The 26,897-nt window shown below is 50.0% G+C and overlaps 11 protein-coding genes across 11 annotated transcripts; 7 read left to right on the top strand and 4 right to left on the bottom strand.

Moving 5' to 3' along the window:
* The first annotated feature begins 1,061 nt into the window (after positions 1-1,061).
* BC939DRAFT_436627 (uncharacterized protein) lies at positions 1,062-1,990 on the top strand. The gene has a single exon (XM_051553602.1). It carries the CDS (start codon positions 1,118-1,120, stop codon positions 1,859-1,861), a length of 744 nt encoding a protein of 247 aa, XP_051417282.1. The 5' UTR covers positions 1,062-1,117; the 3' UTR covers positions 1,862-1,990.
* Positions 1,991-4,200: 2,210 nt separating this feature from the next.
* BC939DRAFT_498765 (uncharacterized protein) lies at positions 4,201-11,543 on the top strand (the record flags this gene model as incomplete). Its single annotated transcript, XM_051559858.1, has 3 exons — positions 4,201-5,197; positions 5,289-6,422; positions 6,529-11,543. 3 exons carry the CDS (start codon positions 4,201-4,203, stop codon positions 11,541-11,543), a joined length of 7,146 nt encoding a protein of 2,381 aa, XP_051417283.1.
* Positions 11,544-13,033: 1,490 nt separating this feature from the next.
* On the top strand, positions 13,034-15,138 carry BC939DRAFT_436631 (major facilitator superfamily domain-containing protein). Its single transcript, XM_051553603.1, has one exon. The coding sequence runs from the start codon at positions 13,264-13,266 to the stop codon at positions 14,866-14,868; it is 1,605 nt and encodes a 534-aa protein (XP_051417284.1). The 5' UTR covers positions 13,034-13,263; the 3' UTR covers positions 14,869-15,138.
* On the bottom strand, positions 14,897-15,335 carry BC939DRAFT_150413 (uncharacterized protein). The gene has a single exon (XM_051550216.1). The coding sequence runs from the start codon at positions 15,262-15,264 to the stop codon at positions 14,980-14,982; it is 285 nt and encodes a 94-aa protein (XP_051417285.1). The 5' UTR covers positions 15,265-15,335; the 3' UTR covers positions 14,897-14,979.
* Positions 15,336-15,643: 308 nt separating this feature from the next.
* BC939DRAFT_150440 (26S protease regulatory subunit 7) lies at positions 15,644-17,809 on the top strand. Its single transcript, XM_051550217.1, has 5 exons — positions 15,644-15,801; positions 15,903-16,076; positions 16,207-16,349; positions 16,472-16,792; positions 16,878-17,809. The coding sequence occupies exons 1-5, from the start codon at positions 15,748-15,750 to the stop codon at positions 17,434-17,436; spliced, it is 1,251 nt and encodes a 416-aa protein (XP_051417286.1). The 5' UTR covers positions 15,644-15,747; the 3' UTR covers positions 17,437-17,809.
* BC939DRAFT_391509 (UbiE/COQ5 methyltransferase) lies at positions 17,583-18,869 on the bottom strand (the record flags this gene model as incomplete). The annotated part of the gene is made up of 5 exons (XM_051551963.1): positions 17,583-17,802; positions 17,898-18,102; positions 18,233-18,370; positions 18,485-18,634; positions 18,734-18,869. The coding sequence occupies 5 exons, from the start codon at positions 18,867-18,869 to the stop codon at positions 17,583-17,585; spliced, it is 849 nt and encodes a 282-aa protein (XP_051417287.1).
* Positions 18,870-19,259: 390 nt separating this feature from the next.
* BC939DRAFT_498769 (cfr family radical SAM enzyme) lies at positions 19,260-21,001 on the bottom strand (the record flags this gene model as incomplete). Its single annotated transcript, XM_051559859.1, has 5 exons — positions 19,260-19,539; positions 19,620-19,712; positions 19,812-20,003; positions 20,115-20,440; positions 20,540-21,001. The coding sequence occupies 5 exons, from the start codon at positions 20,999-21,001 to the stop codon at positions 19,260-19,262; spliced, it is 1,353 nt and encodes a 450-aa protein (XP_051417288.1).
* Positions 21,002-22,259: 1,258 nt separating this feature from the next.
* On the top strand, positions 22,260-23,459 carry BC939DRAFT_150496 (uncharacterized protein). The gene is made up of 4 exons (XM_051550219.1): positions 22,260-22,460; positions 22,581-22,839; positions 22,942-22,962; positions 23,055-23,459. The coding sequence occupies exons 1-4, from the start codon at positions 22,439-22,441 to the stop codon at positions 23,329-23,331; spliced, it is 579 nt and encodes a 192-aa protein (XP_051417289.1). The 5' UTR covers positions 22,260-22,438; the 3' UTR covers positions 23,332-23,459.
* BC939DRAFT_150476 (SAC3/GANP domain-containing protein) lies at positions 22,960-24,495 on the top strand. Its single transcript, XM_051550218.1, has 5 exons — positions 22,960-22,962; positions 23,055-23,494; positions 23,596-23,794; positions 23,882-24,089; positions 24,184-24,495. Exons 2-5 carry the CDS (start codon positions 23,399-23,401, stop codon positions 24,413-24,415), a joined length of 735 nt encoding a protein of 244 aa, XP_051417290.1. The 5' UTR covers positions 22,960-22,962; positions 23,055-23,398; the 3' UTR covers positions 24,416-24,495.
* Positions 24,496-24,913: 418 nt separating this feature from the next.
* Positions 24,914-25,666, bottom strand: BC939DRAFT_498771 (uncharacterized protein; the record flags this gene model as incomplete). Its single annotated transcript, XM_051559860.1, has 2 exons — positions 24,914-25,249; positions 25,355-25,666. 2 exons carry the CDS (start codon positions 25,664-25,666, stop codon positions 24,914-24,916), a joined length of 648 nt encoding a protein of 215 aa, XP_051417291.1.
* Positions 25,667-25,867: 201 nt separating this feature from the next.
* Positions 25,868-26,719, top strand: BC939DRAFT_498772 (uncharacterized protein; the record flags this gene model as incomplete). Its single annotated transcript, XM_051559861.1, has 3 exons — positions 25,868-25,984; positions 26,272-26,485; positions 26,610-26,719. The coding sequence occupies 3 exons, from the start codon at positions 25,868-25,870 to the stop codon at positions 26,717-26,719; spliced, it is 441 nt and encodes a 146-aa protein (XP_051417292.1).
* Between the last annotated feature and the right edge of the window lie 178 nt (positions 26,720-26,897).

Consider the following 26,897-nt stretch of genomic DNA (forward strand, 5'->3'; position numbering starts at 1 on the left):
ATCTGAGCGGCAACTCGACTTGGTGCCGCACTACGCGAAACCGCCCCTGCTGTCGAGCTGAAAGCAGTAGCAGTCGCACTCGCGGTGGTTGCTCTGCAGGCGATGGCGCTGGAGGCGTTAGTGATTGCCCTTGTGCTGGCCGTGCTAGCGCTGGTGGTTATTGCTGTAGCAGTGGCTGCTCTTGTGACAGTTGCGCTAGGTATGATAGATCTGGTGGTGGCTTTAGTTGCTTGCTTTGCGATAATGGTAGACGTGACAGGGGCTTTCACTTTCGTCGTTGATTCTTCTCGCATGCGAGCTGAGGACTGTCGGTATACTTGAATTCGCTCTGTAAATGTCGTCCGTCTCAAGGGTAAGGCCGATGGCTGGTGTTGAAACGGAGGCTGAGTATTGAGGAAGGCTGGAGTTTTGAGCAGATTCACGCTTTCAGTGCCAAGGTCGGTTGATTTTGCTGGCGTTGCAGTGCTGAGACCCCTGTGCGCGTTTCTAGCATCTTGGATGTTACGAGCGCTAGATGTAGTGGGACATTCTTTAGATTGCTGAAGCGGCTTGACAGCTTCCTTGCCGCGTGAGGTTGCACTCGGCGCTGTGCTCTAAAGACATAGGATAAATAAAGGAAGGCATGGGTATCAGAGCAAGTTTTACCGAGATGATAAAGAGGTTGGTGCCACGGTATACCTCGATTTTGCGTTCGGGAACGTTCTCCTTATCATCTTCTCTGACAGCTCGACGGAGTGCATAGTGGGTATTCCGTGTGTTCAGGGCCATTCTGCGTAGAAGAGTAGCGTGTCGACAAAGATGATGGTTCCTGAGGGTGCTGCCGCTTGGGTCGTTGGGGAGCGCGCTGCAAGAGGGACGTGAACGGGGGCAGGTATACGAAGGTATACGGAGGTACAGAGCAAAAGAAAGTGTCCTAGTGGCCGGGGACGAGAGTAGCAGTGATGGTGGTGGGAAGTAGTAGGTAGCGTGGAGGAACGAGGAGAGAAGATCGAGTGACTTCTCACTATGCATGGCGAAGCACGGACGTTTTTACAAATTATTTAGTTTACAAGTCCACTTCAGGAACAACAGCAACAGCAACAACAATAGCAACAGCAACAGCAACAGCATAACACCAATGGCGCGCTTGTACAGATTCACTCACAGGGCGATCGAGCTCGTCCAAGACGAACATGGCAGCACCAGCGACAGCATCGAGGACTCGACCATTCCCGCAGAGATCAGCCTTGCCAACCTGACAATGTTCTCGACGATCCTCTTCATCACCGAGTTCCGCAAGATGGGCTTGGGCGATTCAGTCGACATCTCAAAGACGTGCAATATGTCAGAATGGTATCGTCGCATCTATGCCGGAACTGGAGGCCAGCTAATCTCAGACGAGGAGGAATACGTTGATGTCTTGACTTTACCGTCCAAGCCAACATCACAGGCCGGACTCATTTATGCCACCACCAATCGGCCTGACGAAGAAGGGGACAAGAAAGAGGCATTTACCGCGTTTCTCTTTGCGCATCACAAACCAGCGTTGCCCAAGACAGCTCCATCCAGCACAGGATCCACACAAGGACCATCGCCAGAGGCACAGGCGCTTGTTTCCACTTATGGAGTGACCCACATATGGCTGTGTGGGTCGAGCCCTGAGCAGAGGCGCCAGAGGCTTATGTCGCAGTGCCTGAGCCATCTCGAGAAAGACGTCCTCGAGTGGAAGACCTCAGGACAGGGGTCAGGAGTCTTAACGGTCCATACGATCCCAGAGGCCTTTCCTGGGATGGTACAATTCCTGTCCAATAATGGCTTTAAGGGTGGCAACAAGGTGGTTGGCGGAGACAACGGAAAAGTACTATATTGGAAGGAGCTGTAAACATAGAGTGAAGCGGCATATCGTCAAGGGGCGGACGGGCAACTTTTGTAGGACATAGCATGGGATTCGTCAAAAATAAACCATCGGCCCCAGTTTGCACGAAAATGCGAAGCGCCCTACATTGATGCTGGACCAAAGTTTTCTACCATTTGCTTGTTATTCATGTGAAGCTGGAACTCTTTGGCAACTTGCCCATATGGAGTAGCACTTAGTATTGACAGGCTATGAATGCGCAGTGGTACAAGGATAAGAGCTCAGATGTGAAATCGGTGTTCTGGAACCTCAATCGCATTTGCTTCTCTGTTTTCCCCATGTGTGAGGGTCTCCGCGCCTCTTTGTGTGTAGATTCTGTTGTCCAACTGACGCAGTAGCCCGCGGACTAAAGCATGATTTGGCCCAACAGGTGAGCTCTCCACAAAAGAGCCCTGAGAAATCGAAACAAGGTTTAGGCCTGAGAGACATATGAAATCTATCATGTCAAAGGAATGGTCTCTACATTGGCATTCGATTGCTACCCCACCATCATTCGTGGATAAGATACATGTTCATGTTTATGTCCACAGATGTTTTTAATGTAGCTTACCTTCGCACATTCTGTCTTCTGTGCTAGTAATTGGAGTTTCCGGCGCCCTAAACGCATTCGTTATGGTCGAAATGGTGAAAAATAACTTCACGATGAAAATCGGGAAGCGAGAGCTCAGGGGCAACGGCACGCAAGAATCGGCGCTAGCCCATTCTGGCGGTGTCACACACGAGACAAACCTAGCCTTTTTGCAATGAAATAAAAGGCTACACGTCCTAATATCCATAAGCCAATTCGGTCCCAGGATGATCGATGGCACTGCATTAAGGAGAACCTACACAAGATAAACTCACATGGTGATTATCTACGCAGTGCATCGTAAAGCAACGCTTACTGGGAAATAACGTGAGCGCTGTTTCTGACCAGAGTCTTCAGGACCAGCATACTCTCGGTAAATAATACGGAAGACACTCTCGAGACGTATGTTTACATGTCCCGTTAGAACCTGCAAGCCCGCCCGGACGGGAACCGCGTCAAGCTAGTACCGCTTTCCTCCATCGCAGGTGGGCTGATCCTGGTACCCCTTTGTTTGTCCTTGTCCCCATCGTTTTGTGTCCGCCTCTGACAGCTGACATACATATTTGCCGTTGCACATGCACACAGTCTACAATAAAACATTATGCTGCTCTGTATTCGGTGCATGCACCCGACGGTGGACAGGAATGGTGAGGGTGGGGCGGCTCCCTCGATTTGCTAGTTTTCTCAGTAAAGTGATAAATACAGTGCTCTCAAGTGACAAACCTTATGGCAGCAGGCAGTGGAGTGAGCGCCAAACGCATATTTTATCCTCCACGCTGGCTCTCATCTCGTTCTTTGTTCCTTGTGCTTACTCCACCCGAGACTGTGCAGGTCTCATTGGACAAACCATAATCAGCGAGGGCGTGAGTGTTGTTGTGCCTTGTCTCCGCATCACGACTAAGTAAGCAACACAGTGCATAAAGCATGTATTATTAAGGTGGCGGATGGGCAGGAGCCATACACGCACGAACAGTCTACTCAGCAGCGGTGAGTGTTATTCCAAGGAGCTCGTTGTTGTTCCTGAGGACTTCTTCTTTCTCTCTGCCCTTTTCCTGTCCTCGTCCTCTCCTTGTCGTCCTTCTCTGCGTGGCCCTCCCCGCCGTCTCCTCCTCCTCGCCCTCCCCCTCCCTCATCGCCATTTCCTTCCGATAGACCCCACACTCCTTCAACAGGGAACCATCCTCTTTCTCCTTGACCTGGCTAACGCTTACAGGCAAGTAGATCCTCAGCGGCACACTCACCCACTCTTCAACGACCCATGCATATAATCACAGATAATGATCAGTAGCAACGCCAGTGAATTCGCATCACGAGGACTCCAGTGCTGTGCGATTGCATCGCAATAGCCCCTGTCCTCACTTCTGTACACTACAATGCACACCGCACTAGCCCCCATTATTCAGTTTCTGCGCAACATGCGATATCAATATCCATCACAACCTCTTGATATCGTGCATCTCTCAATGACCAAAGTTCTCCCATAAACGATCGCCACTTCTTCAAGAGCCAATTAGCTCCGCGCACTCCGACTACCCTTTTCTCCACATATCCCACATGCTATGGGTTTTGATATTCACCAATGCAGCGCCAACCTTAAGATATGAAAGCAGCGTTCAGGCTCCATGTGCTAATGCGAGTGAACGGTTTTTTTTTTTTTTTTTTTTTTTTTTGGGGGGTGTGTAGGATCGCCATCCCAGTTCGAGGTGCCCATACCCTTCTTCCTCAACGCAAGCTTCTCATGACAACCTCCTCTCCCAGTAGAGGCCCCAAGATGAGGTCCCTATTGGCTATGATAGGAGTTGCCGGACTGGCCGTAATCGGATCCACGTTTATGCCCTCCGCTAATGCCACCGTGACCCTTGGAGACACCCATGACACCCCAGGTTCCATTATCCTGGGCGGTTTGTCTTCCATGGTGCCCAAACCCCCTAGCCTAATGGACCAATACCTTGTCCCCGGTACGGCCAACATCACCAACATCGGCGTCGAGGTCAATTCTCCTACTCGATTCATCGTCCATGCCGGCGCAAGCCTGAAGAACCCCTTTGGTCCAGTTGCACTCCCACTGGGCCAAGTTGGGTTAACCGTATCGCTAGATGGCAACAGCTTGGCCAATATCACCACCAGCGATTTGACTCTCCCAGCAGGAACTGGCCCCATCAACGTGACAGCCACGGTTGATATCGCTGATGGTTCTACAAACCCTGCGGTCCAGGCTTCGCTCAACAACCTTGTCACATCGCTTGTCGGTGGAACCACTCCCAGTGGTGAGCCCCCAAAGCTCGTTATCTCTGGTGTCAAATTGTCTGGTATCGACCTTGGTGTTGCCCCTATTACCGTTCCTACGCAGCTCAAGCCAAATGGTCCTATCCAGCCCACCAATGTTACCGCCGATACCGCGACCCCACCTGTTGTGGGGTTCAACGACATCATCAACCCTAATGTGACTTTTGCCTGGCCAGTATTGCAAAAGATTGTCGTCAAAGCCGTTTCTGGTGCTCAGCTGACAGCCGGTGTGGGATTCTCTTGGAACAACCCATTGAACATTGCTGTTGACATTCCCTATATTTCAATCGACATCGGTCTTAATGGCACACGTGTGGTCACTGTTGGAATCGAGGCCATTCACCTGGCACCTGGCAATATGACAGCCGATACGCTCGTTGACCTCAAATTCAACAATGACCCTCTCGCCTCTGCTCAACTCGGCGCTTTCGTGAACGACTTCCTTGCAGGTAATCTTGATAGCACGACGCGTAGTTCAAGTCCGTGCGCACTCACTGACGCTTGAACGCGTACTAACTTTTTTATTTTTATTGGGTTTAGGCCAGTTGAACCAGGTCGTCAACATTGGCAACCTCTCCTTTGGTACTCCTGGAGATGTCTCCGCTACCGGCCAAATGTTGAACACGCTGTTCAGCGGTGTCAACGTTGATTTGCCTCTGAATGGCGTCAGCACCGTCGCTATTCAGGAATTGGTGCTGAGTTACATCAAGCCTTACCTCCCCATCGATATCAGCAAGTTGGGCGGAACGGGCGCATCGTTGTTGAGTTATATCCAGAGCCTGGCCATCTCAACCGCCCCAGGACATACATTGTTGATCGATCCAAAGATTCAGCTCCCGTTCCCCTTCCTGTTGGATTTGAATATTCCTTACTTCGCACTTGACATCAACTTGGACAACAACCTGCTTGGTCAACTGTTCCTCGCGAACCTGGTCGGCACCGGTCAAGGTCAAATCTCTGTGTCTGTCGGCGTCGGGATCGTCTTCAAGGAGCCCAGCCCTCAGATTCCAGCTATTGTCGCCAAGTTGGTCAGCGGACTGACAACCGGTTCATCGCTCGACATCACGGCCGGCGTGTCTAACCTTGCTATCGGAGTGTCGCCTGCGGACGCCATCAACACGCTGAACAATGTGAACGTTGCGGTACCCATCTCATCCGTTATAACTGGCCATATTGAAACTGGAAATTTGATCCAGTCCATCATTGCTCAAACCAACGTGACGATCGCGTCGAATACGGTGGAGGTCAAGGTTGGAACTCTTGCCGCGTTGACCATTCGTCAGGCCAGCATCAGCGTCCTCCCTAGCAATATGGTTACTGCGGGGGTCACCCTTGACATGTTTCTCGGCATTCCCGTCGTGGCAAACATTGGCTACTTTGGCGTGCAGCTCTCGTTAGATGGGGCCCAATTGGCAGGTGTTTCCATGAACACTGGACTTAACTATGGCGGTGGAACGGTGCAGATGGATGCCGGCATCGCCATCTCTGTCGGCACTGGCCCAGCCATCAGCACCAATGTCGCCAATTTAGTGAACGCCATCATCGCCAAGAGTCCCGTTAACAGCAATATTGGCATCTCGGGTATTGTGATCGGTCAAAGCTCAACGGACCTGATCAACGCGCTTTCAGGCGTTTCTGTTTCGTTGCCCTTAGGTGGACTGGTTAGCGGAGTCAGTAAGTTCTTTTCTCTTTTCTCTTTTTCTACGCACTGATCTGCTTTGGTCCACAAACGCGTATTGATAATTGATAATCCTTTCTTCCTTTCCTGCGATCCCAATAGCTCCTCCTTCGCTCCCTTCTAACTTCCTTAACAGCACCCTTGCTCAACTCGGATTGTCCGTGTCCAATATTTCACTCGCCACAATTCCCAACGCTGGTCTCCGTGTTGGTGCCAAGGCGATGTTCTCAAATCCTATCCCCATCTCTCTCTCAGTTCCATACATCGGCATCAGCGGTGGCCTTGACAATATTGACATCCTCAACATCGGAGTTGACAATCTCGCGCTCCTTTCTGGCGCCAACGCTCTCCAGGCCCAAATCGACCTGAACTTTAACAACGCCGTGAATGCTCAGACTAAGGTCGCGACTCTCCTTGGAGAGCTTCTCGGTGGCCAACTTGGAAACACGCCTGAGGCATTGACGGTGCATAACCTGCGCATCGGTTCCTCACCGAGTGACTACTTTGACCTACTGTCTCAAGTCAACATCGCGGTTCCGTCGAAGGACATCCTGAGCAAGGCTAATGCTGATCTTTTGATTGGACAGCTGGGGGTCAACATCACGCAGTTGACCAACAACGTTCTCAGCGGTCTCCAAATCGGGGCCATCAACGCAGATCTCACTACGGCGCCTGTCATCCAGCTGGGCACCTCTGTCTCTGTGAGCAATGTTTCCTTGAGTGCCGCGGTCAACATTGGTTACTTTGGAATCGATCTTGCGCTCGATACCCACGCCTTGGCCCATGTCGATGTCCCCTCCATCTCCATCACCACCGCCAACAACAAGCTGACCCTCGCTATTCAGGCTGCTGTTACTATCCAGGATTCTCCTCAAATCCAGACCGACATCGCTAACTTGGTCGACTACTTCATGGCCAATACGACCACCTCGCCTGTCAACAACCTGGTGATCTCAAAGCCGCTTGTAGGAGCGTCTGTTGCGGACAACATCCAGACGTTTGCTTTGATTCAGTATCCTCTGGCATTATCTCCATTGCTCGCAAATGCCAGGGTCTTTGTGAACCAGCTTCTTGCCGGAGTTGCTGGTGGATTGAATCTCAACAACCTGGCAATCTCTGGCCTCACTCTCGATCTCAACGCTCCTCCTGTTATCAACGTCCAGGGAGGCGTTCAGATCAAGAACTTGACCTTGCCAGCCGACATCAAGATCAGCTACGTTGGTGTGTCTCTTGGACTGGATAACACACCTTTGGCCAGTCTCACGATCCCAACGCTTGCATTGACCTCTGCGAACAACACTCTTTCGCTCAACTTCCAGGCCCTGGTTAACCTCCAGCAGGGACCTGATCTCAGTGCTCAAATCGGAAATTTGGTCGGCTCGCTCCTGTATCCTGGCAAGGTCACTCCGCCTACGGCTTTGGTGATCTCGAACCCAGTCTTTGGAGGGGATGCCAACCATCTCTTCCACATTCTCTCGCAGATCAAGGTGAATGTTGCTCTTGCGCCTTACTTGCAGGCCATTAGCGGTATTGTTAACGGAACGGTGTCCAACAGTGGCAACCTGCTGGCTGGTCTCGACATTGGCTCCCTCGTCGTGGATCTCAACTCGCCACAGAACATTGGCATCGATGCTGCTATCTCTCTCAAGAACATCACTATCCCAGCTGAGATCAAACTCAATTACGTGGGTGTGAATGTTGCCATTGACACTGTTGGTTTGGCTCAGATCTCGGTTCCTTCGTTCACACTCAAGCCCGCTGACGGCGCCCTGGCTATCACTGCCCACGTCGACGTTGCTCTGCTGACCAGTGACGGGCTGACGACCGCTATCTCCAATCTTATCACTGGTGTGCTCAACAATCAAACGACCCCTGCCACCAATATTGTTATCTCAGGCGCTGTCTTTGGCGGATCGGCCAACAACGTCTTCACGATCCTGCAGGGCATCGCCATCCCGATCAATATTGCTCCTTATATCAACATGATCCCTGCCCTCCTCGCTGGCCAAGGATCGCTCCTAAGCCGTGTTGCTATTGGTGCTCTGGTCGTTGATCTGAACACACCTCAAACAATTGGCGTCGATACCTCTGTCTCAATCAAGAACGTTACGCTTCCTGCTCAGATCAAGTTGAACTACGTTAGCGCCAATGTTGCCATCGGTGAAGTGCCTCTGGTTCAGCTCGGCATCCCTCAGTTCACCATGACTCCCAACAACGGCAACCTGGACATTGCTCTCCATATCAACCTCGCCATGCAGGAGAGCACTGGCTTGACCCAGACCATCAATGGCCTCGCACAAGCGGTGTTGGCTGGTCAGCAATTGCCGAGCACCACACTTGTAATCTCGGGAGCAGCCTTTGGTGGGTCGCCTACCAGCGTCTTTACGTTCTTGCAGGGCGTCAAGATTCCGTTGGATGTCACTGCCTACTTGAATAAGGCCCTCGGCATGGTCAACGTCCCCGGTGCCTCTTCGTTGTTGAGCAGCATTGGCATCTCAGATTTGGTTGTCGATTTGAACTCGCCCCAAGTTATTGGCATTGATGCCTCAGTCCTCGTCAAGAACGTCACCTTGCCTGCTCAGATCAAATTGAACTATGTCGGTGCCAATGTCGCTATCAATTCCATTCCTTTGGCACAGGTTGCTATCCCCACGTTTACACTGGCTCCTCAAGGCAATGATTTGGCGCTGAAGGTCCACATTAACTTGGCCCTGTTGAGCAGCCCAGAGCTGTCGAGCGCTATCTCTGGATTAATCGGCGGCATCCTCGGAAACCAGACGCTACCCCAGACCAACTTGGTACTTTCTGGCGCGGCCTTTGGTGCTTCATCCACCAACTACTTCACATTCCTGCAGGGTGTTGTCATCCCCGTCAACATCTCGCCTTACATCACCCAGATTGCGGGTATGGCTGGCGGCGCTGGGTCGATCTTGAATGGCCTGGGTCTCTCTGGTTTGGCCATCAACCTCAACCAGGCTCCCGTCATCGGCATCGACGCCAACATTGCTGTTCGTAACCTTACTCTGCCTGCCAAGCTCAACGTTGGCTACTTTGGCCTCAATGTGGGCATCAACAATGTTCCACTGGTCAATGTCGCTATCCCCAAGCTCGAGCTTGGCTCAAGCGGCTCTGATCTTACTATCGGAACTCACATCGATGCCACCCTGCAGGAGACAGACGCCTCGCAGACTCTTGTCGCTGGACTGGTTAACGAAGTTGTTGCTGGTCGGGCTCCTCAGGGTACCATTGTGATCTCGGGTATCACGTTCGGTCCTAGTAAGAGCAGCGTCTTCACAATCCTCCAGGGCGTTCAGATCCCGATCCCTATTTCCAAGATCCTCTCTCTTGTGCCTGCAACCCCTGGCACCAATGCTACTTCGATCCTGAACAATCTAAGCCTTCAGAGCGCCGACATCAATATGAAGAACCCACCGAGCATCGGCGCTGATATTGCTATTGCTCTACTCGGTTACCAGTTCGATGCTCAGTTGTTGTTGTCGTACGTTAGCATTAGCGCATTCTTGGACACGACTCCCCTGGCCACGATCTCTGTCCCTGGAATCACTCTTTCGTCTGGCAACAATCAAGTGTCGTTGAGCGTTCGCTCTCTGGTCAACCTTGCCAGCGGTGATGCTATTCAGACCAAGGTTGCAGCCATCGCCGCACAGGTGATGGGCAACGGTGGTGCTCAGAACGCCAATCTCGTCGTCTCTAATATTGCATTCGGAGGCAACGCTGGCAACGTCTTCCACATCCTGGATAAGGTCCAGGTATCTGTCCCTCTTGCTCCTTACATCCAGCAGCTGACGGGCATTGTTGGCGGTATCACTGGCGGTAACTCTACGATCCCAGGCGGTGCCTCTGCTTTCAGCATCAGCCAGCTCGACATCAGTGCCACGGGACCTAACGATCTCTCGGTCGCAGTTGGTGCTGCGATTGGTGGTCTTGGGTCCAAGATCTCGGTCGAGATGCCCTACGTTGGACTCCAGATCTCGGCCAGTGGCAATGGTCTTGTTTACCCGACCATCAACAACTTTCAGCTCCAGAATGGAAAGGTCTCGCTTACCTTGGCGTTACCATTCCAGCCCGCAGCCCGCAACATTATCGCTGGTCTCTCGACCCCTGTCAGTCAGCTCATGTTCACGACTGTTGGCACGGTCCCTGGCTCAATTGTGGCGAACAGCATCAAGTTTGGCGCATCATCCAACCAGGCATTTGACATTGCTTCCAAGATTGGTCTCGAGATCCAGTTGAACTCGGTTTTCCAGGCGGCCCAGGCCTACATTAATGCCCACAACCCACTACATATTAATGACATGAACACGGTGCTGACAACCAGCGGTATCCAGGCTACTTTGGCCCTGCCTGGAATCCCATTGGGGTCGATACCACTTAAGATGAATTTCCCGATCTCGCTCTCAGGTTACTATCAAAGCAAGGCCTTTATTGCTATCCAAGTTACCGGTATGTCCTTGACTCAGTCGCCTTGGTCCCTTGGCGCAGGCATCACGGTCATCCAGCCTGCATTCGGCACGGCCATGAACGGTATTCTGCCTAATGCCCTCGAATGGAAGAACGCCCTCCAAGATGTCACCCTCGGTGGCGTCACTTTGGGCGAATTCACCGCTCTCCAGGGCTTGACGATTACGCCGCCGGCGGTGACTTTGTGGTCACCGATCACCGTCCCTCTGGGTCAGCTCAAGCCGCACTTAATTCCTCTGGGTATGGACTTTGCAGCGTCGTTCGTGAACCAGGGACCCCTGCAGGTGGACGTGGGCGCGATTGACATTATGATCAAGCAGGGTCCTAACACCAACGTTTTGGAGATCCAGAACTTGGGCGGACCAATCCATCTGAACAACGGCAAGCAGAACGGCGGCAATAATCAAATTGCACTGAACGCGTCGCTCAAGTTCAACTTCTTGCAGTTCTTCACGATCATTGCTGCGTTGCTGAACCCGAGCCAAAACTTCCAGTTTGTGTTTTCGATGAAGACGTCGAGTGGACAGCCGATGCCGTGGTTGCAGGATGCGTTGAACAGCGTTCCTGCTACGCTCTTTAACAACCTGCTGCCAATCCTGGCGCATGCTCTCCAGAACGTCAAATTTGGAATTTAGAGACGAGGACTATACGGTAGCCCAGGACGCGTGTAATGAATACTGTAGAAAAAAAAAAAGAAAAAAAAAGCTATTATTCAGCTTATAATATATTTTGCATTTTAATGTCGATCTGGACTCGCAAAATGATGCTGTTGAATATGTACGGAGTTGGATCCTGGATGCGATGAACTAGTGATGTGAGCAAGTGGCACTTTTTTGTCAACTATGGAATTTTTTGTTGGACAAAGGACGATACGATAATTGACAAGAAAAGCCCACTCGCTCATATCACTACGATGAACCACAGCGCTCACTTGGGGGGAAATGAATCCGTTTTCAAAGACCAATAGAGATGGGAGATTTCTAAAGCAAGACAAAAAAAAAAAAATCTCCGTCAGGATATCTTCCCAGGGTGCTCTTACACCCAAAATATCGATTCTTGTGGAGCGCACGACTGCATTGATTTTCTGATCGGGAAGCATTGGCGTTTCATTCTCGCACGTGTAGGTATCAAAGATTTTCCCTGGTTCGCCCAATGCAAACCCTCCCCCCTTTTGACCAAGCAAAATTTACGAGCACCGCAGCCATTTGTCCAATGGCGCTTTTCCTTTTTCACCAGAGAGAGAGAAAGAGAGAGAGAGAGAGAGAGATCTATGCTCTTCTTCATGTATAGTCTATGACGTTCCTTTATTTGCATGTATCACAGCCTTTTTCGTGAGCAAAATAGGAGTGGGAGAGAGATGGAGCTAGCTGGCTCGTGTGCAGGTCGTGTGGATGCCCTGATTTGGTCGCATAGGTGCTCCACGCATCCATTTCTGATGGATGTTGGCGACTAGGAAGTAGGTTAGTTAGTTGCTAGATATCTCTTCTCGATACGTGTACCGCTAGTGGCAGGTGTAGATGGAGAGCTATTCTTTTTCAAACACAGTATGACAGCTTGCTGTATCATGTCAGCAGTCGTGGGTGGACCAAGAACACATTGTACATGGATTGCTAGCCTGGCAGGGCACGATGGCCTGGATTGAGCAAGCGAGACCACTCAAAGAGGGACACAATTGCTGGTGGTCGGTAACGACTGCCCAAACGGAGGAGGTGAGTGGAACCCGATCGGGTTTCTAGGTCCGTTTGGTTTCTCTGAATAGGAGGGTGAGTCCTAAGCTTGGACGTGTCGGTAGCAAAGCAGCTCCAGTTCGATATATCTTGGTATATTTGGATGAGAGTCCGCAAATCGGTTTTTTTTTATGTTTTGGAACATCGAGAAGGGCTGGACCATCCAGTGGAAAACGAGATTTGCTTTTAGGTTTGGCTGCAGAAGGGGGCGATCGTGGCCAAACCGTTCAACACGCTCTTTGGGTATAGACGCTCATTGGCTGCAGCCACCCACACGTGCGGTTGTCCATTGGCTGCAGGGGTCGCACGCCCCTCGGCCCTGATTGGCGGGCGGTGGAGTTCGCAAGAGATATCGTTTGCCTCCCGCGTAGTCTAGGTCGCGTGTGGGTGGCACAGACGGCCGAAAAAGCGAAAAAGACAACTTGCGATCTGCCACCCAGGGTCCCCGGCCGTATAAATACCGTGTGGTCCCCCCCTCTCTCTTCATGCTCCTCACTACTCTCTCAAGCAGTCTTCTCCTCTCTCTCACATCTTGCTCGCTCTACCTCTAGCAAGGCCATCCTCGCTCGCTTTCTTTGGCACTTATACCTCCACTCATCTCCACTCGCCATCCCTCCCCCTTGCTACAATGTCTGGATCCTCCATCCCCATTGAAAAGAATGTCGATCTCGACTCCCCCGAGACCGGCTCCCTCGACCAGGTCCAGCCCAAGGTTGGTCTGGCCAACCTGGAGGAGCAGCAGTCCTGGAACTGGTTCACCATCCGCACCCTCATCACCTCCGGAACCGGCTTCTTCACTGACGCCTACGATGTCTTCATCATCAATCTGATCGTCCCCATGCTCGGCTATGTCTACTTCAAGGAATCCAATGGACACATCCCCACCGGCACCGAGGGTGCCCTCAAGGGTATGGCCTCCTTCGGTACCCTCGTCGGCCAGCTTGTCTTTGGTTATCTCGGTGACGCCTACGGTCGTCAAAAGATCTACGGTCTTGAGCTCATGATCATCATCCTCGGAACCTTCTGCTGTGCCATGGTCGGGTCCAACGCCAAGGGTGCCGATGTCATCTCGTACCTCACTTTCTGGCGCTTCATTCTCGGAATCGGTATCGGTGGTGATTACCCCATGTCTGCCACTGTCACCTCGGAGTGGGCCTCTGCCGGTCGTCGCGGTCAGCTCATGTCGATCATCTTCTCCATGCAGGGTATCGGTAACATGATGGCTTCCGTCGTCACCCTCATCGTCCTCGCCTGCTTCAAGACTGCCATCATCAACGACGTCGATAACCTCGATATTGTCTGGCGTATTTGCGTTGGTGTCGGATGCATCCCAGCCGTCTCTACCATCTACCTCCGTCTGACCATGCCCGAGTCCCCCCGTTATGCCATGGATGTCGAGAACGATGTCGAGAAGGCCAACCAGGCTGTCGCCCACGCCACTTCCAACAACGTTGAGACTGCCGCCTCTGCCGATGAGGTCCTTGCTCAGCAGAGCGCCGTCGCCGAGGCCAAGGCCAACCGTAACCACAACCGCGCCTTCATTGAGTACTTTTCTCGCTGGGAGAACCTTAAGATCTTGATCGGTACCTCGACCACCTGGTTCTTGCTCGACATTGCCTTCTACGGTATCTCGCTCAACCAGTCCTATGTCCTCAATGCCATGGGCTTCGTCGGTGATGGCACTGTCTTTGATAACCTTTGGAGAACCACCCTCGGCAATTTGACCGTCTCCCTCCTCGGTTTCGTCCCCGGCTACTGGTTCACTGTCTTCCTGATCGAGAAGATGGGTCGCAAGCGCATCCAGTTCATGGGTTTCGGCATGTTGACCATCCTCTTCATCATCTTGTCCACCGCCTTCCACCAGCTCAAGTCTATTGTCCCTCTCTTCGTTGCCGTCTTCACCTTGGCCCAGTTCTTCTTCAACTTTGGACCCAACACCACCACCTTTGTCGTCCCCGGTGAGGTTTTCCCCACCCGTGTTCGCGCCACCGCCCACGGTATCTCTGCCGCCTCCGGCAAGCTCGGTGCCATCTTGGCCACTTTCCTGTTCAACAAGCTTGCAGAGATCGGTGGCGCGCCCGGCGAGCATGCTTTCTTGCCCGAGTTGCTTGGTATCTTTGCCGCTATCATGGCTCTCGGTTTCCTGTGTACCTTCCTCATCCCCGAGACCAAGGGCATGTCCTTGGAGGAGATTGAGCAGCGTGGCGCTATCCAGTCAGGGGCGTCTGCTTAAAAAATCGATAACCAACAAACCAACACAACACTTTTTTTTTTTACCTAGCAAAAGGTTGTACATATATCCCCCATACCAAGTAATCTATAGAGTCTAGCAGCTCAAACCCGATCAGCATTGTATTATTATCGCTATTAAAAAATACCAAAGAACCATACACACTCGTCTGATCCTCCTCTTACCATCACATTTGTATTGATACCAATGACCGAAAAAAAAAAAAGAAAAAAAGAAAAAAAGGCGTTTGAACCGTTGAGTCTTTGGTAATTTTGCTCCGAAGAGGTCAATCTGATATACACGTTCGTTCTTGACGATAAAGAAAAAAAAGAAAAAGAAAAAAAGAACGCAATACCGAATGACTACACCTCTCCAATTGACGGCCTTGGACTCCAGCATTATTGATCAATATATGTCGTTGCGCGCTTGCTATTCAAACGCGCAAACATTGACCCGCACATCCAATAAAGAATGATATTCAATTACAAGATGCTCAATTAAGGAGGGTTACGCCTCCAGATGACGTATACAAGGACTGTTTGAGCCTTGCGCGTCGCTCTCTCAAAGGGCAGCTTTGCCCTGTCCTCCACCGCACTCCCTACATTCGCACTTCGACCATTCCATTCACACAAACCACCCACAACACATACATCCGCTAACCCGGCATACTTAAACTACGGCACCATGGCACCAATAAAGGAGAACTGGGAGAAGTGTATGTTTAAAACGGCCTCCCCCCACACCCACGAATGGTTCGGCGTTGGAGACGCGAAACCACACGCGCTGACAGTTGTCCCGTAATAACGACACTTTCACTGACAGTTCTATCGTTGTATCCATAAAAAAAAAAAAACAGATGACAAGCCTGCCGATGACAAGGAAATGGAGAATATCGTGGCCCTGGATGAGGGTGATATTGCCCTGCTCAAGACCTATGTAAGGGTGATGGAGCCGATCTAGCCAGGATGATATACCTAATCTGAATAGTTTCACTAAAACTTTACTCGGATATCTTTTTTATCTTTTCTTGAGTATAGGGCCAAGGACCGTATGCGAAGGACTTGAAGAAACTGGAGAACGATATCAAGGATGCACAGAAGCGTGTGAACGAAAAGATTGGTGTCAAGGAATCGGACACAGGATTGGCACCGCCTAGCTTGTGGGATATACCCGCGGACAAGCAGCGCATGGGCGAGGAACAGCCACTTCAGGCAAGTGATACGATTGACGTTCTTTTTTAGAAGCGGGGGAACACTCTTCGTGTCTGGCAGACGAAAAAAGAAAAAAAAAAGAAAAGAAAAACTGACAAATTTCAGGGATCTTCGGGTTTATGACAAATAGGTCGCGCGATGCACCAAGATCATTCAGGCAACAGGGGATGAGCAGGCGAAATATATCATCAACGTGAAGCAGATTGCCAAGTTTGTTGTCGGCCTGGGAGAGAAGGTATCGCCGACGGATATTGACGAGGGCATTCGCGTTGGGTAAGGAGAGCCTATTCAGGACTTGTAATGATTGGCAACATACCATTGCCCAAACCAGGATGCTGATGTAGTATGTTTGTCTCTCTAACCGCTTGTCGCTTGATGGTTCTTCGCCGCGATAGTGTCGATCGCACAAAATACCACATTCAGATCCCATTGCCACCCAAGATTGACGCATCTGTGACCATGATGCAGGTCGAGGAGAAGCCCGATGTCACATACAGCGACGTCGGAGGATGCAAAGAGCAGATTGAGAAGTTGCGGGAGGTCGTCGAATTGCCCTTGCTGCAGCCGGAGCGGTTCGTCAATTTGGGAATCGATCCACCAAAGGGAGTCTTGCTCTACGGACCACCTGGAACAGGAAAGACGCTTTGTGCCCGTGCCGCTGCGAATCGCACGGATGCTACATTTATTCGTGTTATTGGATCCGAGTTGGTCCAAAAGTAAGCAGCGCATTACTATTTAAATGGAACTCAAATATCATGGGATGCGGTTGGTCTAACATTCCAATCTTTTTTTGTTCTATAGATACATCGGAGAGGGTGCACGTATGGTCCGTGAATTGTTTGAGATGGCCAAGACCAAGAAGGCTTGCATCATCTTTTTCGATGAGGTCGATGCGATTGGAGGAGCGCGTTTCGATGATGGTGCAGGTGGTGACAATGAGGTCCAGCGTACCATGTTGGAGCTGATCAACCAGCTGGATGGATTCGATTCGAGAGGAAACATCAAGGTTCTGATGGCGACCAACCGACCAGATACACTGGACCCTGCCCTGCTGCGTCCTGGACGTCTGGATCGCAAAGTCGAGTTTTCATTGCCAGATTTGGAAGGACGTGCACATATTCTTAAGATCCATGCCCGATCGATGAGCGTGGAGCGTGATATCCGTTATGAGCTGATTGCGAGATTGTGTCCCAACAGCACAGGAGCCGAATTGAGATCTGTGTGCACAGAGGCGGGCATGTTTGCAATTCGTGCAAGGAGAAAGGTTGCGACAGAGAAAGATTTCTTGGAGGCCGTGAACAAGGTCATCAAGTCGTACGCAAAGTTCAGCAGTACGCCCAAGTACATGACTTACAACTAGGATCGAGCAACGCAGCTGTTAGAGTCCATACAGATTACAGAATGAATAAACATGTACAAATGGTATAAAAAAAGTGCCTTGTTCAATGATGAGTATGGACTTTTCTCTCCCGTCCACCGGGAACTATATGCATCATGTGTCTTCGTCTACAACTTGAACCCAGAATGGATCGCAGCGACACCAAAGGTCAAGTCCTCATATCCCTGACCCATGACGGTGAATCCAGCATCCTTGACCATCTTTGCAAACTCCTTCTGTGGGGGGAACTTGCGGATGGACTCGACCAGGTACTGATACGAATCCCTGTCATTGGCAACGATCTGGCCAATGGTAGGGATCACATCGAAAGAGAACACATCGTAGACCCTATTGTACACAAGATACGCAGTCAGTACTGGTGAGTATTGATAGAAAGCACTTCCCTCCTTCCCTCTTAGGAATAAAACGAAGAGGACATTTACTTGGAAATCACAGGGTTCTCGACTTTGCTGAATTCGAGGCACATGAAGCGTCCACCGGGCTTGAGGACTCTGTAGGCCTCCTTGAGAGCACGATCGATGTGTGTGACATTACGGATCCCGAAGGCGATCGTGTAGGCGTCCATAGAGTTGTCTGGGATGTGCTCCAAGTTCTCTGCATTACCCTCCATAAACGACACTTGTGAGGCTACGCAGAGATCATAGGGCGATAGAAAAGGTTCAGGTTTTTTTTTTTTTTTTTTTTTTTTTTTTTCGCTTAGTTGAAGTTAATCCCGGTAGGGGGGTCGTTTCCAACGATTATACTGTTCAGAACGTACTGTTATGATAAGGTGTCTTTGCGAAGCGCTCCTTGCCGACTTCCAGCATGTTGGGGTTGATATCAAAGACGGTGACCTGAGCAGTGTTGTCGCCGTGGGTTTCCTTGCAGTAGTCCAGGAAGCGCATAGCGATATCGCCTGTATCATATGAGCAAACAGATAAAAATCCGGGTTTAGAATCATGCAGAGAGAAAAGTACGCAATTTGGATCGATATGTTGATAAACAGCAAAGTGGTATATGACGTCCTTACCGGTGCCTCCAGCGACATCCAGTAATTTGGTTCCAGGGGTGGGGGCCAGTGTGCGCATGAAATGGTCTTTCCAGAGACGATGGACACCACCGCTCATGGCGTCGTTCATGATATCGTACTTTGAAGCGACGTTAGCAAACACTTGTCTGACTATTGAGGTGATCAATGTCCCCGCGCGTTTCTGTTAGTCTGGTTATCTAAGGCTCTGGTCTGGAAGTGAGGGATACAAGTGCAAGTCGCTGTCCGTACCAAGGGCTTCTTTCATGTTCTCAGGGACGTTCTGGAAGCCGAAATGCGTCTGTGTCTCAGCTGAGGTCTGGTTGCTGGTGTTGCTGGTGTTGCTACCGTTGCTGGCGGGAGTGTGTTGGTGGAGGACCTTGGTCATGGTTGAGAAGCCAGCGGTCCTAGAGGGCGCGACCGAGGCGACGGTGCGCCTTGCCAAAAGCTGCTTTAATGCTGTCCTGCTTGCCATTGCTTCTCAAACAGTGAATGAGGTGTGCGTGTTTGGTTTAGGAGAAAGGTTTGGCGGTAGACAGGGTATTATATTGAGCGTCGAACACAGGGGCAAGCAAGGCCACTCGGAAGAATCATGGCTGTGCAAGCCACTCTAACAACAAATTGCAGGCCGCCTGAACATGAACCTGAACTTTGATCCGCCTGGTTCTCCGCTCTGGGCGATATGCCTAGTTCATTTTCGTTTTATTCATCTTCAATGATAATGTACAAATACTGTTGTGGATTACAAGTTCGTAGAGGTGGTGCCGACGGCGCAAGATTAATGGGTTGTCTTTTCTTTTTGATCATAGCTCGTCCGGAGCTGGCCACAGGCACCCATCACATCCAATCCTCGAGGCCAACGGATCGTAGCAGGTACGCCCATGTTCTCGACGATCCGGGAGAATCCAATAATGTGGTCTCGTGGAGAGCTGGTGTATGGGCTTCCAGGCCATGGGTTGAACGGGATCAAGTTGACGTGCGAGGGAATATCCTTCAACATTTCTGCCAATGCTCTCGCTTCCTGGAAACTGTCGTTCACGTCTTTGAGCATTACATATCTAGTTGAATAAACAGTAGTTTAATAAGATTTTCCTCGATCTGTGGGCTATAACTTCAATTGTGCATTGTCCCAACTTACTCAAATGTAATCCTTTGACTGTCGCGGTTGCAGCTCTGCATCGCCCTTGCATAATCCGCGCATGCGTTCATAAGAGCACGAATCGGGAAGGTCCTAGAGAAATATCCAATTGCGGCAATGCGTGATGAGTGTCCTGGCATTTCAACAGCTCAAAATGTAGCGCTTATTCTTATTCCAGTCGCTTTCCTGTACCTGTTAATTGGTACGATCTCATCCCTAAGGCGATCATTCGTGGCATGTAGTGAGATGGCGAGACCAATTCCATCAAGTTCTGCAAGCTTCGGTAGTGCAGTGGCGACTCCGGAGGTTGACACTGTGATCTTGCTCTTTGGCAGCCCAATCCCGTCCTTGTCCGTCAGAATCTCGATTGCCTGCCTGACATTTCTGGGTTCCATAATGGAAGAAAAGAAAGGAGAGAAAAAAAATAATCTGTCGTGAGTGGGATCCTAAAGAGTTGAGGAAACAGCAAGTAGTTAAACATGTTCGGTATTTTACCTCCAATTGTAGAATGGTTCTCCTTGACCCATGAAAACGATGTTGTTGACATTGCGCTGAGCATTTTTGACCAGAGGTAAGTCGCCGTAGTCTTTAGCGGGAATCATGTATTGGCCGACAATTTCCCCCGCTGTCAGGTTGCGTAAAAGTTTTTGAGTTCCTGTATGGCAAAACGTGCACGCCAGCGAGCAGCCCACCTGACTGCTGATACACTGAGTCCCTCTTGAGCCATTCATGGGGATGAAAACAGATTCAACCATGGCTTTTGGGTCCTGAAATCCCACCAGCAGCTTCCTAGTCCCGTCCGTAGGCGAGACATGGTCCGACTATAAATTTTAAAGAAACGATAGATGGTGAGCATATCTCGGCCGTTAGCGACCAAGCTGATTGATGACAAGCCCGTACACTTTATTGGCGATGCCTACCACGATCCTTCCGTAGTCGATGGTGTACTTTTCTTTGAGCTCATCCCTGATAGCCATGGGGACATTGAGCATGTCGTCTATTGATGTAACCCCTCTCTGATAAAGAAATCGCCAGATCTGCGATGCCGTATAAGACTTCACACCAGGGATCGTCGTCAGCTCGTCCTTGAGTTGCTGCAAACTAAGTCCAATGAGGTTCTTCTTGTCCCAATCCCGAGTAGACGAAGGTGTGGACTGGGTCAAGTCCAGTCGTGGACTAACGGATACCGGCTTGTTCCTGTGGCTAGTCGAGTCAAACGTCCGAGGTCTCCTGAGAGCCGCTGTGGTTACTGTGCGGACAGAGACCGCTTTCTCAAAAGGGCTGCGACATAGCGTCCTTGGCGAGGAAATCCTGTTAAACGACTGTACAGTAATATGCGAGTGGGAGCATGTCCATCGCTTCCAGATCGAGCAAGACGACATTAGCGAAGAGGGTTGATGTAGGTGCCTGAGAAGAGTTGGTGGCAACAAGTCCGAAGTCTTTTTTTTTTTATTCTTTTCTGTAAATAAATATCCAGTCACCAATTTACCCCCACAATGTCAAGGGACCTCTTTATCGCTTTGCTTGCCTCTTCCTTCTTCCCTTCCCTTCACAATCCAATCGCAAACATCAGTTCACGCATCAACCACATAACATCTCTTGTTTTTGATCTTGCTTTTTATTTTTTTTTATTTTTTTTATTTTTTTCAAGCTTGAACCTGTTCCCCATCTACTCTTTTGTGAGTTATCCAACCTGGCGACCCCAACCATTCCAGTCTCCTCTGTCGATCAGGCAGAAGCAGCAAAACTATACGCGGAACAATACCAGCAATACGCGCAGCAATACCAAGCGTGGTAAGTGCACCAACCGAGGATTGCCACTGGCGATCGTTGTTGTTAAGCACTTTTCGATGACTGGATGCTGCAAAATTGAATGCAATACTGATCATGTACGACGGCTTGGCTTCATTATGACTCAGGCTGGCAGCTAATCCAGGATATCAGCAACCCCAAGGGCCACCAGGAGTAGCACCAGCAGCGCCTGCAGCACCTGCCACATCAGACTACTCTGCATACTACCAACAGTATCAGCAACAGCAGCCACAAGCCCAGTCTGCGTCCCAAGGACAGCCTCAGCAACCAGCTACTTCGGCGGAGGAGTACGCCCAGCAGTACGCAGCGTATTACGCGCAGTACGGTTATACAGTACCAACTACTTCAACCACTCCAGGTCCTGCTTCCGCTCCAGAGGGAGCCTCTGCTTCCACAGCACCTTACAGTCAGACTCAGCCTTATCAAGGCTACTACAGCCAGCAAGGAGCCCAGCAGCCCTATTCCTACCCGACTTCTTCCTCTGCCACTCAGGCTCCGGCATACGCCTACCCCGGTTATCAGGCATCAGCTCCCGGCACCCAGCCTCCGTATCAGCCAGTCCCTGGCACCTCACTAACCTCTTATCCTCCTTATTCTTATCAACAGCAGCAGCAGGCGCCGCAACAGCCTCAGCAGTCAGCTTATTCATCTTCTCCCTATAGCGCAAATCCACCTAACCAGCCCTCCTACTATCAGTCGTATCCTACGCAATCAGGTCCCTCTCATTCTAGCAACGGTCCAGGAAACCAAGGGTCCTACCCCAAGCCTTCGTTTGATTATCAGGCATTTCAAAAGCAAAAGCACCTGGAGGCAGAGCAGCGACAGCAGAGGCACCAGGAGGATTTGAATAATCAACAAACGTATCAAATTCGCGATAAGCTTCATAACACGCACCTGGGCGGACAGGAGACTACAGTCGGGTACGTCCATGATTCTTATTGCTACAACATCATCGAATTGGTTGTTTTTGCTAACATCTTGGTCTGTTCTTTAGAGGAGAAAACGGCATGGGAAAGACAAAGCTCGAGAGTAAGTTGCGCAGACATCTAAAATGCCTCACTTTTTATATTTTTATTCATTTTACAAATTGAGACTTGTCCTTGTTATGATATTGTTATGATATTAATTGCTTTCTCATCACCACTGTAGAGCCCGCGTACTTGTCGGTAAAGTCCAAAAAAGTGAAGCCATTAACGACCAACGTGTTAGACTCCAAGGAATCTGCACAATCAGCGAAAAAGTCGGACGAATGGCCTCAAACATTGAAGGATTACGTGCAGCGCTACTTTGCAACGGTAGTCGAGGAGGACCATGCCGAGGCACAGAACGAGTTGAAGGAACTTGTTGGCAAATTTCACAGCCAGGGAAAGCTTTGGGACGTGGACTGGGAGAATATGGAGGTGCCACGGTACGTATCCAGGCGATAATGTTTTGACGTTCGATATTGCGCCTTGATCTTGTGATTTATTTACTGATGTCTGCGATTCTCTGTCACATTGCCGCCTAATAGTAAGTTCCGGAGAAAAAGAAGGTAATCCTGTCATTTGCATCGTTGAATCCTATCAACATGTTGATTGATGATTCATTTTCTAATCTTTATAATCACGCTTTGGTATCTTTCAGCCTTAATAGCCCTTCTCCGGAATACGAGACCCTTGGTGATGAGGAGCGAGCTAGGCGCGAGAAAAGAATGCGTCGGTTCGAAAAGTCCAAGGATGATGTTCCTATGAAAAAACCTGCTCGCGTTGTGTATGCCCCACCTGTCAATAACAATGATGTTATTGACTGGGATGCTCAAACAATCGTCGGCACTTGCACCAAGCTGGAAAAGAACTATTTAAGATTGACTTCGGTAAGTATGCAGGACAAGTGGGTTGTGCTGACTTCGACTCAATATTGACAATACTACTTTTTCTCGCATAAACTAGGCACCTGATCCATCCACTGTCCGACCAGTCCCTGTACTCATGCAGACGCTTGAGCTCTTGAAGGACAAGTGGCGCCAGGATCAAAATTATGCTTACATTTGCAATCAGTTCAAGAGTGTTCGGCAAGATTTAACTGTAAATAAGACTGGTATTGCCAGAGAACGATGCGACTCGCATGTGGAAGCGATCCTAGAACATGCCAATACTCACTTTGTTGCTTTGTTTGTAATCCATAGGTTCAACGTATCAAGAATGACTTTACGGTGACAGTCTACGAGATCCACGCAAGAATTGCTCTTGAGAAGGGTGATCTCGGCGAGTACAACCAATGCCAGACTCAGTTGAAGCAGCTTTATCAGTACAACCTCAGGGGTCATATCATGGAGTTTACTGCTTATCGAATCTTGTACCTGCTCCACACTCGCAATCCTTCCGGTGAGCATTTTATCATGAATGTGCAAATGTTCATCTTGTGTTGAAGCCAGCGCTGATGAAATTATCTTGTGTCTTACTGATATATAGACATCATCGCAATGCTTGCTTCGTTGACGCCGGCTCAGAAGGAGGATCCAGCGGTAAAACACGCATTGCAAGTTCGCACTGCCTTGGCCACATCGAACTACTACTCTCTGTTCAAGCTGTACCTTACTGCACCGAATATGGGCGGGTATCTGATGGATCAATTTGTCGAGCGAGAGCGAGTCCAGGCCATGAAGGCGATTTGCAAAGCGTGAGTAGCTCTTTTGATCCTTAATCTCCCTCGGCGATTCTCCCCCTTTTATAACGCTTAGCACTCAATACTTTGCCTTTGAATCTGTCCTTAGATATCGACCGCACATTGAGGCGTCATTCTTGACTTCGACATTGGGATTTGTGAGTCAGGATGAGTGCAACAGTTTTCTAAAGTCGATTGGCGTTTCTCAGTGTTTGAATCAGGATGAAGACTCAGCAACGGGGAAGAAGCGACATCAGTATCTTGATACGAAGATGGCGCTGCCGTATGTGCTAGAGGCAGGAAAGAAGTACCAAATGATTGACATCAAGGGCCAGATCTAAGAGGCATGATGGATCGGACGAAGTGGAGCGAATCAAAACAAGAAAGGCGATACATCGAGTCAGGCAGGATCAAAGTCGAGGATCATTTTCCGGATCGCCTATCAATGCCATTTGCCTATAATATTTGTTCGGCGGAAGAAATCAGGGATCGATTTATTTTCAATCCAGCTTTGTTTTTGTCCAATGCGAACTGGATGAAGTGGCCTCAGGACTCCCAACATTGGAGCCTATGGCAATTCGATTCAACATCATCGGCTGGTTCCGAGAGAAAGGAAGGAACAGGGCAAAACTTGTTTTATTATATCCGTTTCGTTTTTGTTTATATAGGCTTTTATTACTACGGTAGTTTTTCTGTTTTTGCCTTTGTTGTTGTAAAAATAAAGCTGTGTCCATTGCATACCAAAATATATAATCCTACAACCCAAAGTTTGATGGTTAGACAAACATGTCGTTGTACATCGTAGGCAGGTGAATCAAATAGACAAGGCAAGACTTACACTAACGACCATAGTTAATATGTGCCGTTCCAGTCGGCGCTTTTTGGCTCTTGATGAGTTGTCGGTTCAGCGCGTCGAGCCACTTGAAGTCCTCTACCCATCGAAGGGCTGCGTTAGCTATGTTCTGGCCAGCGTTGTGGTCCCAATCGCGCTGAAGACCGGTAGTAGGGTTCAATTTGCGTGTTAAGTCATATTCCGACGGCTGACGATCTCCACATGCCGGGTCAGGGCACACGACCGAGCGGCCCTGAGTCTCGACTCTCTTGTAGAATCTGCAAAAAGATATCGACGTCCGGAGTTCGTCAACGCAGCACATCAGCATCCCCATCCCGGTAGCCTATATGCACAGCAGTGTTTGTAGCAGTAAAGTGTCAGCGACCACTATATATCGTTTGCCATCCTTCATCAATGCAAATAAAACGTTACTGCAGTTTCCACCTACCTGAGACTGCAGCCGCGATATGAACCTGTTCGACTTGACCAGCCCTCCGCCCTTGTCCCTGAAGTCGCCATCGCCAATAACGACCATAGGCCGTCGCTGATCAGTCTTTGCCCTCATGTACGCCGTCCTAAGCATCCCGCCGATTGCGCGTCCTACCTCGGACTTCTCCCGTTGTTCCATGCGATAACGAGCGACCTTCAGACCCTTCGATCCGTAAAAGCCCCTCAAATCTTGCTCAACCGCCGCGTTGGTCCAAGCACGCCCAGGTCCAGCAATAAAAGACTTCTGATACACGGCGAATAGCATACGCATTTAGTGAAACGGCATAGGGTCTATAATGGACTTTTAAGTGAATTCTGTACGCGACACTGGATTTGGGACATTATGTTTCTGCTTCTTCCCATGCTTGACACTTGTACACACACACATCCTTTCTCCCAACCCCCCAACCGATCAATAATCAACCATCCATCAAACCCTGCACTAGTTTTCAGGCACACCTGACCGCCAGTCATGCCTCATAATACCAGCAAAAGACCGGTACCACAGGAGCCAGAGCAACAGGGAGCTATCGCAGATTGCCTTTCAGGTTCAGCTCCATTCAGATATGCAGCCGTTCTCTCAGCAGAGGTGCCCAAGGAGATAGCGTTGTCTGTCAAACAAGGCTCCATCAGCACAAGCACCGGGAAAAGACCAAGGTGAACTACGCAGTGAATGCTGAATGAATAACGGACTTCTTGATAAACTACGTGTTCCAAAAAGAGGTAGCGAGGCACGTTAATGCGGACGTCGGTTAGATTGCACAAGTTGGTGTGTTGCCGCTGAATTCGTCAAACGTGTTGTGGACGCCACCCCCGCCCTGGGAAACGTCTATATCGCCGTCGAACGTGAATGCGACAGAGTGGGCAATCGCATAGGCCCCGGAAGCCACCTCGCCAGCGTCAGTCAGGGATAACGGTAGCGACGACGACGACCACACCAACAACAACAGTGATGATAATGGTGATAACGATGATAGCAGTGACGGCGGTGACGATGACAACGACCCTGCGGGACCCACAACCGGTGCCGTTGCCATTGCCGCTTCCAGGCACATCACCAAGATTTCCAGAGTCGAGAGAGCATCACAAGGTAGATCAACCCTCTGTGTATTATATATCCGTATCGTTTCCTGTTGGCTGTTTGTATGTTTATTTATTGTTCTTTCGTTCGCTCTAGTACTCATCCATTCTTCCTTTTGTGTGTTTTCATATAGTCGTCCAAAACGCACAGTTGGACAAGAATGGTCGCAATACGATCCACGTCCCACCTAGCCTTTCAACAATGGAGAACTATATGAAGGCTCTCACGTTCTTGTGGAAATAACAGAGTGCAGACTATCTGGCATATCTTAACCTGACTCCCAGCCATCGGAAGAACCTTGTATTACGGAACACCATAAAGCAATATGGCGAAAACTTGGTCTATACGAAAACAAAAAAGGACGAGACGCGTACAAGCACTTGCTCCGTACGCGACCCGTATACGGCGAAGCAGCTTATCC

The sequence above is a fragment of the Gamsiella multidivaricata genome (assembly GCF_025024155.1).
Source record: "Gamsiella multidivaricata strain RSA 2152 chromosome Unknown BC939scaffold_3, whole genome shotgun sequence".
NCBI lineage: Eukaryota > Fungi > Mortierellomycota > Mortierellomycetes > Mortierellales > Mortierellaceae > Gamsiella > Gamsiella multidivaricata.

Bases quoted from the DNA above. Each gene is read 5' to 3' on its own strand.
- BC939DRAFT_436627 (XM_051553602.1), top strand. From the start codon at position 1,118: ATGGCGCGCTTGTACAGATTCACTCACAGGGCGATCGAGCTCGTCCAA.
- BC939DRAFT_436631 (XM_051553603.1), top strand. From the start codon at position 13,264: ATGTCTGGATCCTCCATCCCCATTGAAAAGAATGTCGATCTCGACTCC.
- BC939DRAFT_150413 (XM_051550216.1), bottom strand. From the start codon at position 15,264: ATGCTGGAGTCCAAGGCCGTCAATTGGAGAGGTGTAGTCATTCGGTAT.
- BC939DRAFT_150440 (XM_051550217.1), top strand. From the start codon at position 15,748: ATGGAGAATATCGTGGCCCTGGATGAGGGTGATATTGCCCTGCTCAAG. The intron at 15,802-15,902 runs GTAAGGGTGATG...TCTTGAGTATAG, and splicing joins TTGCCCTGCTCAAGACCTAT to GGCCAAGGACCGTATGCGAA. The intron at 16,350-16,471 runs GTAAGGAGAGCC...TCGCCGCGATAG, and splicing joins GACGAGGGCATTCGCGTTGG to TGTCGATCGCACAAAATACC.
- BC939DRAFT_150496 (XM_051550219.1), top strand. From the start codon at position 22,439: ATGGGAAAGACAAAGCTCGAGA. The intron at 22,840-22,941 runs GTACGTATCCAG...GCCGCCTAATAG, and splicing joins GAGAATATGGAGGTGCCACG to TAAGTTCCGGAGAAAAAGAA. The intron at 22,963-23,054 runs GTAATCCTGTCA...GGTATCTTTCAG, and splicing joins AAGTTCCGGAGAAAAAGAAG to CCTTAATAGCCCTTCTCCGG.
- BC939DRAFT_150476 (XM_051550218.1), top strand. From the start codon at position 23,399: ATGCAGACGCTTGAGCTCTTGAAGGACAAGTGGCGCCAGGATCAAAAT. The intron at 23,495-23,595 runs GTAAATAAGACT...TGTAATCCATAG, and splicing joins GTGTTCGGCAAGATTTAACT to GTTCAACGTATCAAGAATGA. The intron at 24,090-24,183 runs GTGAGTAGCTCT...ATCTGTCCTTAG, and splicing joins ATGAAGGCGATTTGCAAAGC to ATATCGACCGCACATTGAGG.